The sequence below is a fragment of the Nannobrachium achirus genome (assembly GCF_963921795.1).
Source record: "Nannobrachium achirus genome assembly, chromosome: 10".
In the NCBI taxonomy this organism is placed as follows: Eukaryota; Metazoa; Chordata; class Actinopteri; order Myctophiformes; family Myctophidae; genus Nannobrachium; species Nannobrachium achirus.
In genome coordinates, this window is record NC_137819.1 from 52486212 (window position 1) to 52499611 (window position 13400).

The 13400-nt window shown below is 46.6% G+C and overlaps 1 protein-coding gene across 1 annotated transcript; it reads left to right on the forward strand.

Moving 5' to 3' along the window:
* Positions 1-501: 501 nt before the first annotated feature.
* irx1b (iroquois homeobox 1b) lies at positions 502-5177 on the forward strand (the record flags this gene model as incomplete). The annotated part of the gene is made up of 5 exons (XM_080735580.1): positions 502-750; positions 1810-2049; positions 2520-3435; positions 3690-3756; positions 5111-5177. 5 exons carry the CDS (start codon positions 502-504, stop codon positions 5175-5177), a joined length of 1539 nt encoding a protein of 512 aa, XP_080591706.1.
* Positions 5178-13400: the final 8223 nt, after the last annotated feature.

Sequence of the window (13400 nt, forward strand, 5' to 3'; positions counted from 1 at the left end):
AACGGAAAGATAGGATGAAGTCTACAGTTCTCACACGTGCACGCGCGCGCGCTACACACACACACACACACACACACACACACACACACACACACACACACACACACACACACACACACACACACACACACACACACACACACACACACACACACACACACACACACGACCTAACCAATGCACTAATCGCCTGCCCCGGGCATAGGAGGAGCTTGGAGCTTAAGTAGCCTGCCAATCATTCAGTCAGCTCCACACATTGAGAGACTCCTGCGGGTAGAAAGAAGCCATCACAGCGCTCAAGTGCCAAAGTCATCCACTTCGGGAGGGGAGTTATACGTGCGGTGGAAGTTGAGCTTGACAGACCGATTGCGGTGATTTAGACATCCGTCTCCGAGCTGGGAATTCCTATTTTCTTTTTCTTTTTTCTCCTTTCTTCTTCTTGCTCCCTTGTGGCTTCACGTGTTGAAGGGGAGAGAGAGATTTACGCGTTTCTCCCTGGACATGTCTTTCCCTCAGCTGGGGTATCCCCAGTTCCTAAGTGCCGCCGCGCAGGATCTATACGGGGCGGGCGAGCGGCCGGGCTCTGCCCGCGATGGAGCCGCCGAGAGCGGCGTCAACTCGTCGGTCGCGGCCGCCGCGGCGGTCGGGTCCATGTTGGGAATGTATGGGAATCCCTGGACGGCAGCTCACAACTACAGTGCCTTTCTGCCGTACGGCGGAGCAGCAGACCTCGCCCTTATCTCACAAATGGTAAGAAGAATATAATAGTTCTCCCCCAAGGTTGAAGCAGGTGCTTTTTACATGATAGACCCCCCCCCCCCTCCCCCCCATACACACACACACTTGCACAGAAGGTTATTTTAGCTATGTTTTCACAGTGAACTGGCTATATGTGGCGCCTTCTTTGTCCAAAAGTATTTATTTTATTTTAGATGTATGCTAAAGTTTAATACTTTTTTGGAGGGGGGCTAAATTAATGCGTAGCCTATTAATTATTTATGACACAAATCAAATTATTAAAATTCAGCAAAGTTATTTAAAATGATAAACAAACATGCCATAATTTGGCGCATTCGTTATGTTTGTATTATCATTCTATTGTCGACTCGATACTGTCTAAATTATGATAAATTATGCATGTCTTAATAGGGTATGTTTTTTTTTAAACTGTTGATTCTAAATTTCCTGAGGAAATATAAAGATTCTCTTCCACAGGTGTACAACGTTTATATATAGGCCTAATTGGCTATTTTTTAAAAACGTGCATAGAGTTGGCATAATGTTCTAAACGAGAGAAAACGGATCAGAACAATTTCGTTTGGAGACAGACATAAGGCTTTTTATTCGTAGGCCTATAATAGCCTAGTATGTGTTTGTTTTATGCTGAGAGATCATGGTCAACATGTCATCATGGCGAGGCCCTTCCAGAAAACACAGATTGGATTAATTAATTTCAGATCGTGTTAAAAAAAATAAGGCTAACACGTGAACGTAAAGTTTGAACGCGAGAATAATTCGTTGTCACCATCAAGCTGTAATGCAGTGTTTCTCAAAGTGGACTCCAGGAATTCGCAGGGTTCTTTTAGGCCGGAGGTATTGACCCATATCTGTCACTCTCACAGACGTGACAGACAGTGTACAAATAGAACCAAATGGACCCGTTAAGGAACCTTGAACACTTTCAGTTAAATCATTTTAGAACCACTGAGGCCTAATAGCCTATAGGCTATACGTGAACTATAAAGTTTGAACGCCAGTATAATAATTCGTTGTCACCATGAATGAACATCAATGTCCAAACTATTCCAGGGCTCACAGTATGAGCTGAAAGATGGCCCGGGAGGCCACCCCGCCATGCCCGTGCACGCCACCCAGGGCTTCTACCCGTACGGCCAGTACGCGTACGGAGACCCCAACCGGGCCAAGACGGCCACGCGGGAGACCACCAGCACGCTGAAGGCCTGGCTGCAGGAGCACCAGAAGAACCCCTACCCCACCAAGGGGGAGAAGATCATGCTGGCCATCATCACCAAGATGACGCTCACACAGGTGGGTGTGTGCGTGTGTGTGTGTGTGTGTGTGTGTGTGTGTGTGTGTGTGTGTGTGTGTGTGTGTGTGTGTGTGTGTGTGTGTGTGTGTGTGTGTGTGTGCGCGCGCGAGCGAGCGCGTGCGTGTGCGTGCCCCCACAAAGTGACAGTTTGCCATTTAACGTGACAGATGACACATCATGACAGCTATAGCTTGCCATGTGTTTGGTTCTCAAACTCTCAAGTTTCAAGGTCTCCCCTTTAACTCTGATAGTGTACAAATGGAACCAAATGAACCCGTTATGGTTCCAGTTGTACACTGTCAGAGTTACAGACTTGTATGGGTCAATTTAGACCCCCATAAAGAAACCCACAGAGTCCCTGGAATCCACTTTGAGAACCACTATGAAAACGGGGGGGAAAAGCGACAACAACGGGCCCCCATACATATTAACGTAACGCTCACCCACTGTCTCTCTCGTGCCACGCCAGGTGTCCACGTGGTTCGCCAACGCGCGCCGGCGGCTCAAGAAGGAGAACAAGGTGACGTGGGGCCGCAGCGCCGAGGACCGCGACGGCCGCATCTTCAGCAGCGACAACGAGGACGAGCTGGGCAAGAACAGCGACGGCGAGGAGGACGAGGACGAGGAGATCGACCTGGAGACGGTGGACCCCGCGGAGAGGCCCGGCGGAGAGGAGGAGGAGGAGGAGGGGGTCCGCCGCGGCATCATGATAGAGCCCTGCTCCGGCGGCAAGGCGGAGCAGGACCAAGAGACATGCAAGAGCCCCCTGGAGGCCCACAGGACGCTGTCTAACGGAGCCGAGGGCCTCGGCATCATCAGAGACGAGCCCATCTCTCTTGTAAAAGCGCCCGCCTCGGGGAAACTCGCTGCGGATACTTCTTCTTCCCCCAGTAGACTCGACCAGTGCCATCAGAGACCGGCGCATCATCAGGCCAATAAGCCCAAAATCTGGTCCCTGGCCGAGACGGCCACGAGCCCCGACAATGTCACCACCACGCACAGGTCTCCGCAGTCCGCGTCGCATCATCATCAGCATCATCACCACCATCATCATCACAACAACCCGGCTTTGAACCCTACTAGCGGCCACCACCCGGCCTTGCTCCCGGGTCACGGGATATACACGTGCCAGATTGGCAAGCTGCACAACTGGACCAGCGCGGCTTTTCTGAGCGCCAACTCGCTTTTGAACATGAGGTCGCTCCTCACAGGAGGAGCAGGAGGAGCAGGCGGCGGCCCGGCCGCAGGACACCTGCCTCTCCACCACGGCTCCTCTCCGGCGCGTCATGACGCGCGGCTGGCGGCGCCCGGGCCCGGAGCCTCGGGGACGGAGGACGACAGCGACGAGGAGTCGTCGAATGGGAGCTGCAGTCCCAAGCGAGACGGTAATAATGGACGAGCCTGATTGATTGATGCTCCGTGCGATGGTTGTCGCTCGCCGAAAAGAACAGATTGCAAGCGTCTCTCATTGCTGTGTGCTTATTGGCAAGCGACTACTTAATAGCCCCAAATTAAACTGTACCAAAAACTATAATTGACCGAAAATTATGAGCCGTGTCTGATTATTTAATATGTCTGATTAAATGCCTCAAATATGCATTGATAAATTAATTTGCTCCCTTGATTGTTTCTCTATCAGAAGAAGAAAGCGACCATCACTGCAGGCCGGATTCCCCCAAATCATCGTTTCGGCTGATTGCTGACAGGTATGGATCTAACAAAGTTAATGTGACATTATTATGGCATTATCAACTCACAGTGTTTTATTTTATTTTGTATTTTTTGTTAAACTCCGGTTAAATGAACCTTGACGCCGAGGTAAATAGTGTTCCAGCTCAGTGCTCCGCGGGGACCTCGCTCATAAATCATGTGAAGTGATTGAATCACCACTTTAACGCCTGACTGGGCACCAGTCTAATATGTCCTACGGGGGCGCAGCAACACTGACTTATCTATTGCCAACCGTGTCATTTAAATAATCCACCGCTATTTATTCACGCCCCCTCGGTAAAAGCACATATGCTGAGGAATATATATATAGACCTATAGGCTATAGGTGGAGGGCTATAGAATCATTTGAGGAGAAATAGATTATTTTTGGTGTCCAAAACTCATTTGATTTCGCTGACGTGTGTCTTTTTTTTTTGTTTGTTTGTTTGTTTTTTCTTCCTTTTATCTAATCCAGACCTCACCACGGAGCAGCCGCACAGCGAGTTCTGACAACAACGTTATGAGACGGAAAACAATAAACCTTTAAAATGAACAATTCTATCAGACGAAGAAGAGGAACAATTTAACGAAGGATATTATTATTATTATATTTTTGACAGGAGAAAGCTGTCATAGCTTATTACTGCTTAGCTTATCCATGCGAAAGAGATGTTTCTGGTCAAAAAAAGAAAAAGAAATTGCTTGTATCTTCTCTCCATGTAATTATGTCTGTTTTTCCTCCTTTTTATTGTGAACGGAGACATATCGAAAAATTGTAAATACCACGGGATACGAATTTGTCTTTAAATGATATATTTTTTTGGCAAAATAAATAAATGTGATCATAGTCATTTATTTTTTTTAAGATTCTCTTTCCCTGTATCTAATTTATTTCTGTTGCATCGTGAAAGAGAATCAAATTATAGAATAGATAGGCCGCCTAGGCTATAGGCCTACAATCTGATACACGCATGCATGGGATGCAGACATGGGAGAAAATTGCAGACCTGTTCTGTCCAACATTATCCTCACCACCCCGGCCCGGCCCATACAACGACGGCCTCTTTTTGCAAGAAACATCGAAATGAAAAGTGCTTTCTGGCCGAATATGCGTGAAATGGTGACGTGACGTAGGTTAACAACAACATACACACCACTGGCTCGCTCGTCTCAACTTGTACTGCAAGCGCTGCGGAAACTGAAATTGAAGATTTCCAGCCAGTTTCGGCAAACCTTGTGAACCGTGTGTGTGTGTGTGTGTGTGTGTGTGTGTGCGTGGGTGCGTGCGTGCGTGCGTGCGTGCGCGCGCGCGTCTCAGCCTGGCTTTCTGTGGCTTTAATGTTGGATTAGCCCCCTCGCTGCTGCTGCCACCACCACCACCACCATCACCACCACCACCTCAGAAATATGGATCTGACGGCGGCAGAAAGGCCAGCAGCCGGTAGCCTACGGGTGCGGCGGCACGGGGGGTAGAGTGGGAGGGAGTGGAGGGTCGATGAGAAGGGGTCGCAGCCATTCTTACCTTCACAGGCCGCGAGAGAGACGGGGGGGAGAGAGCGGCGAGGGAGGGGAGTCGAGAGTGCTATTGAAACTAGATGTGTAAAAAAAAAAAAGAACTCATAGCTGTGGGGCGAGTGGGCCTATATCCACCCCACAGGCTGCTCCCACGGAGTTGGCACAGAGGATGAGAGAGAGGAGCAGAAGTTTTTTTTATTCGATGTGAAAACGCGACTCAATGCTGCCCCCTTTCTGTGTAAAAAAATGAAAGAAGGGGGAAAAGTTTGGCTATAAATTCGGGTTCAACAATTGGACATGAATGATGATTTACAGAGGAATGGAATTCGAGGAAAGGAAATGTGTCTTCAGTAGTGTTTTTTTTAAAGATATGCTGTCTGTGTGTGGAAGCATCTCACAGAAAGGAAGGACAGAGCCGGTGAGTGTCAGAATCCTTGCTCGTAATAATAGGTTCAGCTGCTTCTTCTAGACGGTTCCATCCTCTTTCCATCACTAGTCTGTCTGTCTGACTCTGCCATCCATCCATCCATTTATAACCCTCCTATCCCTCCGTCCATCCAGAAAGAGCCAAGAGAGAGAATGTGTGTGTGTGTGTGTGTGTGTGTGTGTGTGTGTGTGTGTGTGTGTGTGTGTGTGTGTGTGTGTGTGTGTGTGTGTGTGTGTGTGCGTGCGTGCGTGCGTGCGTGCGTGCGCGCGTGTGTCGTGTGCGTGTGTGTGCACGCAAGAGAAAGGGGGAGAGACAGACAGAGAGGGAGAGAGAGAGAGAGAGAGAGATAGAGAGAGTTAGAGTTAGAACTGTCATTGATGTGAGAGCTGGAATCAGAGCCAGGCACTTGAGGCCATTTTCACTGTCTCTGCCAACTGTGACAGACTGGCATTGGGACTGCAGAGAGAGAGAGAGAGAGAGAGAGAGAGAGAGAGAGAGAGAGAGAGAGAGAGAGAGAGAGAGAGAGAGAGAGAGAGACTCAGAGAGAGAGAGAGAGAGAGAGAGAGAGAGAGAGAGAGAGAGACTCAGAGAGACTCAGAGAGAGAGAGAGAGAGAGAGAGAGAGAGAGAGAGGACTTATCAGCCACTTTCCGTCCTACACTGTAGTGTTTCTACACTACAGTTCTGGCCAAACACACTTTCATCCTTCCAAGTATCCCGAACAATGCTCCATTCTTTCAGAGTGCCACATCAATGATCTTAGCGGGATGTTTCTCAAAATAACTGTCCGTTTCATCGGTCGCAGTTGTGTCTGAAATTGCTTTGCCGTACCGATTGGAGAGTACAAACAGTTTCCACCTCTTTGGATTCACTGAGAGAGACTGCAGCGTCTCTAAAATATCTGGCCGAGGCAATGACAAAATATCATCTTGAAAGTTAAACTGGACACTTTGTAATGGGCAAGTTTCGGAAAGTCACCCCAAAACGCTTCTGAAAATGTCTCGGCCGACGATAGTGGGCATCGTTAAAGCGGAGAAGTTCGATAAAATAGGCCCTATATCCTCAATTCTCGAGTAGTTTTCTTTTTAAAGTTGTATCCCCCGAGCTCTCAGCTTGAGTAGAACCCTCATTTGTGCTTTGGTATTCTGATATGGGCCCTTTGGTGTGTTCTAATCCCTATTAAAGAGCCAGATTATGTGAGGGATTTGTCTTTGATATCCCCCGTCCCACTGCTCTTTTCTCTCACTCTCTCCCACTCCCACTCCCTCTGCCTCTCTCTCTCCATGGTTAAAATGTGGACAATGATTGCCTACATGTGCCGTCATGCCCCCACCAACCAACCCACCCACCCACCCACACACACACACACACACACACACACACACACACACACACACACACACACACACACACACACACACACACACACACACACACACACGCACACACACTCCCCACCTTCATCCGTCCTCCTGCGTTAGCCACATGCATGAGGTGTCCCCATGGTCGCCTGAATAGATTTGTTAAAGGCCCCCAGTGGATGAGAGAGGTCCAGGCCTCACAGCCTGGGCCTCGTGTGTGGACCCGTCCCCTTCAACAGGCACCCCGTGGGGGGGGGGGGTAACTCCCCACCGGCTCCCCCCTACGGCCACGTCCCCATTCTCTCCTCCTCCTCCATGCAGAGATAATCAGGCTTATGTAAAGACGACGATGCTCTTTTGACAGTCATCAGCCCATCAGTGATCCAATCAAGCCCCAAATCCGCCATTGTTCCTCCTCAAAGTGTCTCAAATCCGCTTGTGGAAGGGAGAGGGGCCATCCTCTTTATCCTGCCAATCACCGCTGACATTCCTGCCACTGTTGCCATGGCCTGGGGGTGAGAGGTCGCGAAAACAGAGAGCGTGGGCTGACTTAACGGGAGAATAGGAGGTGTCCCTGAGGGAGGGGCCAGGGAGGGACGTGCTGGCCATTGGGAAAAGCGGGACAACTCCCGAACGGACGGTTCATTCCCGGCCGGTCCAGGCCGGCCATTAGGAAAAATTCAAAATAAAATGTCGGCCTTCGTAAATCGTCACTGTCGGGCAGAAACCTTCAAATTTGAAAGTTTCAAATTTGTACATTTTTTCGCAAAGCAAAGCCCTGCTTCATCATTCAAGGCCGTCGCACAAAAGTAGTGAAAACAGCAGATCTACAAGCACACAACGCCTCGCACCGCGAGGCGTTGTGTGCTTGTAGATCGGCTGTTTTCACTAGTTTAAATCATTTTTTAAATGATAAATACAAAACAAACGGTTTTGGACACAAGGTTTCCACCCCGACAACGACAAAATATAATGGCCCACTGGCTTGTCACTTGTCATGATCTGAAATGGCAAATCTTTGAGTAGCAGCAGCGCTATGGAGAGAGATCTCTCTCTATAGCGCGCAATGAGGGCCTCTACAACTCTTGTTCCCGGGCTGAATCAGGGGCCCAGCATGTCCCTGGGAGGGGCCCATCGGAGCAGCTCGCCCCCATTGGTCAGTCAACACGGGGGGTAAATGTAGACAAGTTAGGGCTCTATAGCCCCGCTGAGAGGGCCAGGGCCGATAGAAAGACACGGGCTAGGAGGAGGAGAAAGAGAGGGAGAAAGACAAGGCCAGGGTGGAGACGTTGAAAAGGGCCATCAGAGGAGAAAAGGAGGAGAGAGAGAGGTGTGTGGAGGGAGAGAAAGAGAGGGGGTCAAAGAGGCCCAGTGTTTGATTGCCAAACAGGCCTGGCCACTTTAACCCTAGTGTCCCTGTTTTGGGGGTGTCATTATATGTGAACATTTTCAAAAAAATCTTCAGAAATAGCCATACCTACAAGTTCACAATGCATCGCACAAGCGCCATGTTGTGGGCAATTGTTTTACATTTTTGAATTGGGCTTATGGGGTTATGGAGCGCTCGGCATCCCAAGGTTTAAGAAAAAGTAGTTACAAACCTTTCTATAAAACAATACGCTGGATACATGACATTAAGTTGTTCTTGGTACTGTATATGGTTATGTTGCCTGTATATCTGCAATTAGAGCTAGCTATGTGTGCGTGCGTGTGGGAGTCTGTGTGCGTGTGTGTGCGTGTGTGTGTGTGTGTGTGTGTGTGTGTGCTTGTGTGCACACCTGCAGGTGCATACAGGCGTGTTTACATGCATTTCTGCCTGTCTCTGTGTGTGTGTGTGTGTGTGTGTGTGTGTGTGTGTGTTGTGCGTGTGCGTGCGTGCGTGCGTGTGTGTGTGTGTGTGTGTGTGTGTGTGTGTGCATGCATACATACACATTCCTCATGCTGAGATGTAATTTGAAATGTAAATGTACCTCCCACCGCAATGAAACTAATACATGTCATTGCAGGATAAGCGGGGCATTGGGTTAAAGCTGTTGTTGTAATGTTGTCAAAAGAATAATTTTCTGTAACCCAATGTATACGTAAGTGAGCAAATGTTTGGCCTGCCCAAGATATCATAGGGGAATTTGCACCATTCACTGTTCTTTCATAGGGATTAGTGGTATTAGACCATTTTGTCCAAAAGCGAGGTATCAAAACTCATGGGTAATTCAACAAACACAACAATGGCAAGTTTACCAAGAGCTGCTCCTTAGCCTCCGTTTATTGTTGTTTTGCAGCTGCGAGTACCATGCAGACAAATAGGAAACATTGTCCGAGCCTCAAAGTAGACAAATTTAATATACAGGGGGAAATACAACACGACAAATGCTATGAAAGCACGGGGAGCGATAAGTCTCTCCTCTTGTTCGCTGGCCATTCACGGCAATAATCTCGGAGAAGAATGTAAGGAGCAGATTAGGAGAAGAGAGTTCATGGTTGAGTGTTCGCATCACTGCCTCCTTTCAGCCATTTTGAGTCGGTGCTCATACACTGGTGTGTTTTCTGTCGTAGCATCCTAGCTTAGCCTGCCTCTGGGAGAGTCTCAGAGGGGACTCGAGGACTCTGCAAGTCTTTGTTCATCGACCAGCGAAGCACAACAGTGTTTTTTTTTAGAGAAACACAGTGAAGAGTACAAATGAAGTTGTCCATTATCTCACTTTGCCTCTCCCTGGTGGTTTTCTGTGAAGAGCTTCGAGTTTGTGAGACAATGTGTGGAGCTGGAGCATGTTGCAGGTGGTGGCCTTCGTCGAAGCCACTTTTAGATTTTGTGTATCGTTTCTGTCGTGTGTCCAAAACGGTTCCTTTTTCATAATTATTTAAAAATATTTATTGAAGTAGTGAAAATTAGAGATGGGACGATATTAGAGATGGGAAGCGATATTATCGTTTATCGTGTTAGAAAACACTCACGATAATCGTATCATGGAGATTTAATATATTGTGATATCGTCCTCCATCGTGCACTGGGATCAATTCACCATTTATTTGCCGAGCTGCATATCCGATATCACTTAAACCCTCTATAATTGCTAAAAGGTACTTATAATATACATACTTAATACAGCCTATCAAATGTCTTTGCCAAAAAATTGCCGATCTACAAGCTCACAACGCGTCGCACGTGACGCGTTGTGAGCTTGTAGATCGGCTATTTTTTGCCAAATGTTCCGCCCCAGGATAATGGTTTTGATTATCGTGATAATATCGTAAATCGCGATTTCTTTTATCACAATAATCGTGATATGAAATGTTCATATCGTCCCATCCCTAGTGATAATATCCGATCTGCAATCTCACAACACATCGCCATGCGCTTGTAGATCTGCTATTTTTACTGCTTTCGTGTGACGCTCGTATAATAGTGAACATTAAAATGAACATTTGAAATATGGACAAGGTTTCTGCCACGATATTGCAGTACTTTATGGTTTGTGTGGGATTGTCCCGGTTTCAAGCTGGGTGTCCCGACAAATATCTTTGAAACCCGTTTTCACAGATATTCACCTATCACCTATAGCCTATATATAACATCCACTACCAAATTGTACCAGTTTTCTCCACATTTGACAACTTTTACTCCATTAACAGTCAAGGGCTCTATAGGTCTGCTCCTTTCCCCCCCTCTTTTTGCAAAAAAACAGCAGCTCTCCAAGCTCACATTGAGGCACGTTGTAAGCTTTGTAGAAATGCTATTTTTGCAGAATGTTCTTCCAAGTATATAATAAGAATTAGAATAAGAATATAATTGCTGTCAGTGCTTAAATATATGTTTACCATGTTCTGGCCCACTCATTTTATATCTAACACCATTCATGGTATTGAAAGGTGCAGTAAATAGACATGCTAAGTGCAAATAATAATTGTCCCCCTTCCCGATGCAAACACCTATGGACGGTGTGTGTATACTGTACTGTATATATACTGTATATTATGCATATTCATGTGTGCGTTTTAAGGGTCCCGGATTGGGGGTCAGAGAATATGATCGCCCTACAGTACTTTCAAGTCATTATTTTCCAAACCAATGAAGCTGCCGGCCAGCTTGAGATTTCATATAAAAAGGATAGCAATTGCCATTGTGACATTTTAACTGTATTTACAAAGATAATGATGAATGGCTCATGGATCAATTAACTCTCTCACACATGCACACGCGCGCACACACACACACACACACACACACACACACACACACACACACACACACACACACACACACACACACACACACACACACACACACACAGTGAGAGAGAGAGTAATGTGAGTCTTCATTCATCTGCCCGAATCATTTAGGGTAATAGAGCTTAATGGAGTATATTAACCCTGTCCAGCTTGCAAACCTCTCTCACATCTGATAGATTGTGTGTGCACAACTGTGTAAATGAGTGTGTGTGCTCGTGTGTATGCACACACACACACATGGGGGAGGGGGGGGGGGGGGGTAGAGGCAGAGGAACCCTGCCAAGTGTTTATCTGAGAGAGGGACACGTGCGCGCGCACGCACGCGCGCTGGCGCGGCTGGGATCTGGTTTCCCACTGTCACAGATGCTTATAGGGCTCTCCATCAGCGCCGTGATTGGAGAGGACACAGGAATACCTCCAGCCTCGTTCCCACAGGAGCAATCTGAGGAAATGATTACCCTGCGCGCTCTCCAGGGAACGTCAGCGATCCACCAGAAGAAGCACTTAATGTCCCGCTATCACGTGTGACTCTGTCATCCACACGGCGTGTCACCGCCTCAGTCACTTGACGTATGGATGAACTGGCACGGCGAGGGACCTCTGATGGTCGTGGGCCCCTACGTACGCAGCAATGATCAGGGCCTTCTTCCACAGGCTTTTCTTTTTGTCAGAGCAGCCACCCACATGTAGACACACAAATAAAAAAATACAAAAATGTAAAATAGGATTTAGAAGAAGAGGAAAATAGCTGATCTCTTTAACAGAGGACAGGGACCTCTTGTCTGGTGTGAATCTAAACAATCTAGACCCAGTCGAGCAAAAGTGTACATACTTTACACATTAGTTAAAAATATGGATGATCATTGGTGGATAAGACCTAACCTAAGACATAAGACTTTTGTCCGATTAATCTTAAAAAAAAACACACATGCATAGACTTTGAGTTGAATGAGAGCAGGGCGAAGAGCAAACTGTTTGGTTATTGGTTATTGGTTAGATTCAATTAATTAAATTAAATGAGAAAACTTTGTAAAAAAATATGAAGGCAATCACGCAGGTGCTCAGGCACTGGTTGGCTCCTATAGCCTACATGTGTACATGGGTAAGAGTAGGGAGACCTTATTGTATTTTATTGTATTAAATACCGTTAAAGCACTATTCTATTAGTAATCCTTGATAAAGAGTGTGTGTTCAGTAGCAGGGGTTTCTCCCTCTCTCCAGCTCTTTAATAAACAGTTCAAACCTCAATTTGTCTGCTTTGTGTCATCACTTCCAATTTCTTTTGTTTATCCTGTATGCCAGGGGTGGGCAACTTTGATGATGGCGAGGGCCTCTATATTTCCACCTTCCCTCCAGAGGGCCACATTTGTCATTCTAGTATCTCATACAATAGAAGCAAAAATAGCAGATCTACAAGCTCAAAACGCATCGCGCTGCGATGCGTTTTGAGCTTGTAGATCGGCTATTCTTTTGCTTCTTTTGAATTGGAATCTTGAATAATGTTTTGTTATTTCTTAATTGGAATCCTGAAATGTAACATTTAGATTTTATTTCAAATGCATTTAGTTATATACTCATGTTAACTTTATGAACCTAAATACAAATACATTGGACATAAAAAAAATCATTTTAATACTACTAATACTAGTCAATATAAATGGACAGAATTAAAGCAGGTCATGTTTGTAATTGTAACAGCTGAAATCAATAATATATCAGTATTCCGGTATTAACCTGCGGGCCGCATTAAGTGAAGGTGGGGGCTGCATGTGGCCCCCGGGCCACCAGTTGCCCATGTATGCTGTATGAGTTCTCTGTCCTGATTGGATAAAATTGGTATCCAAGCCGTAGCCTAAACACATTTCCGTTTAATAAAGAGCTGAAACAAATATATATAGTATATTCTGTCACAGAGCAGCCTCTTGTAGACACAGTTTCCCCAGTTGCAGCAGTACACATTCATATTGAAATTATGCTTGTAACTTGTAGATCCCCAGTCACACAGAAGGTGTACATTCTGTTGTGACTGGAATCTCTTTAATATCTTTTTGTTTATCTGCATGAGAAGATGCTGTTGGGGCAGCGGCCTGTTGAAACCTATAGCTTTGTTG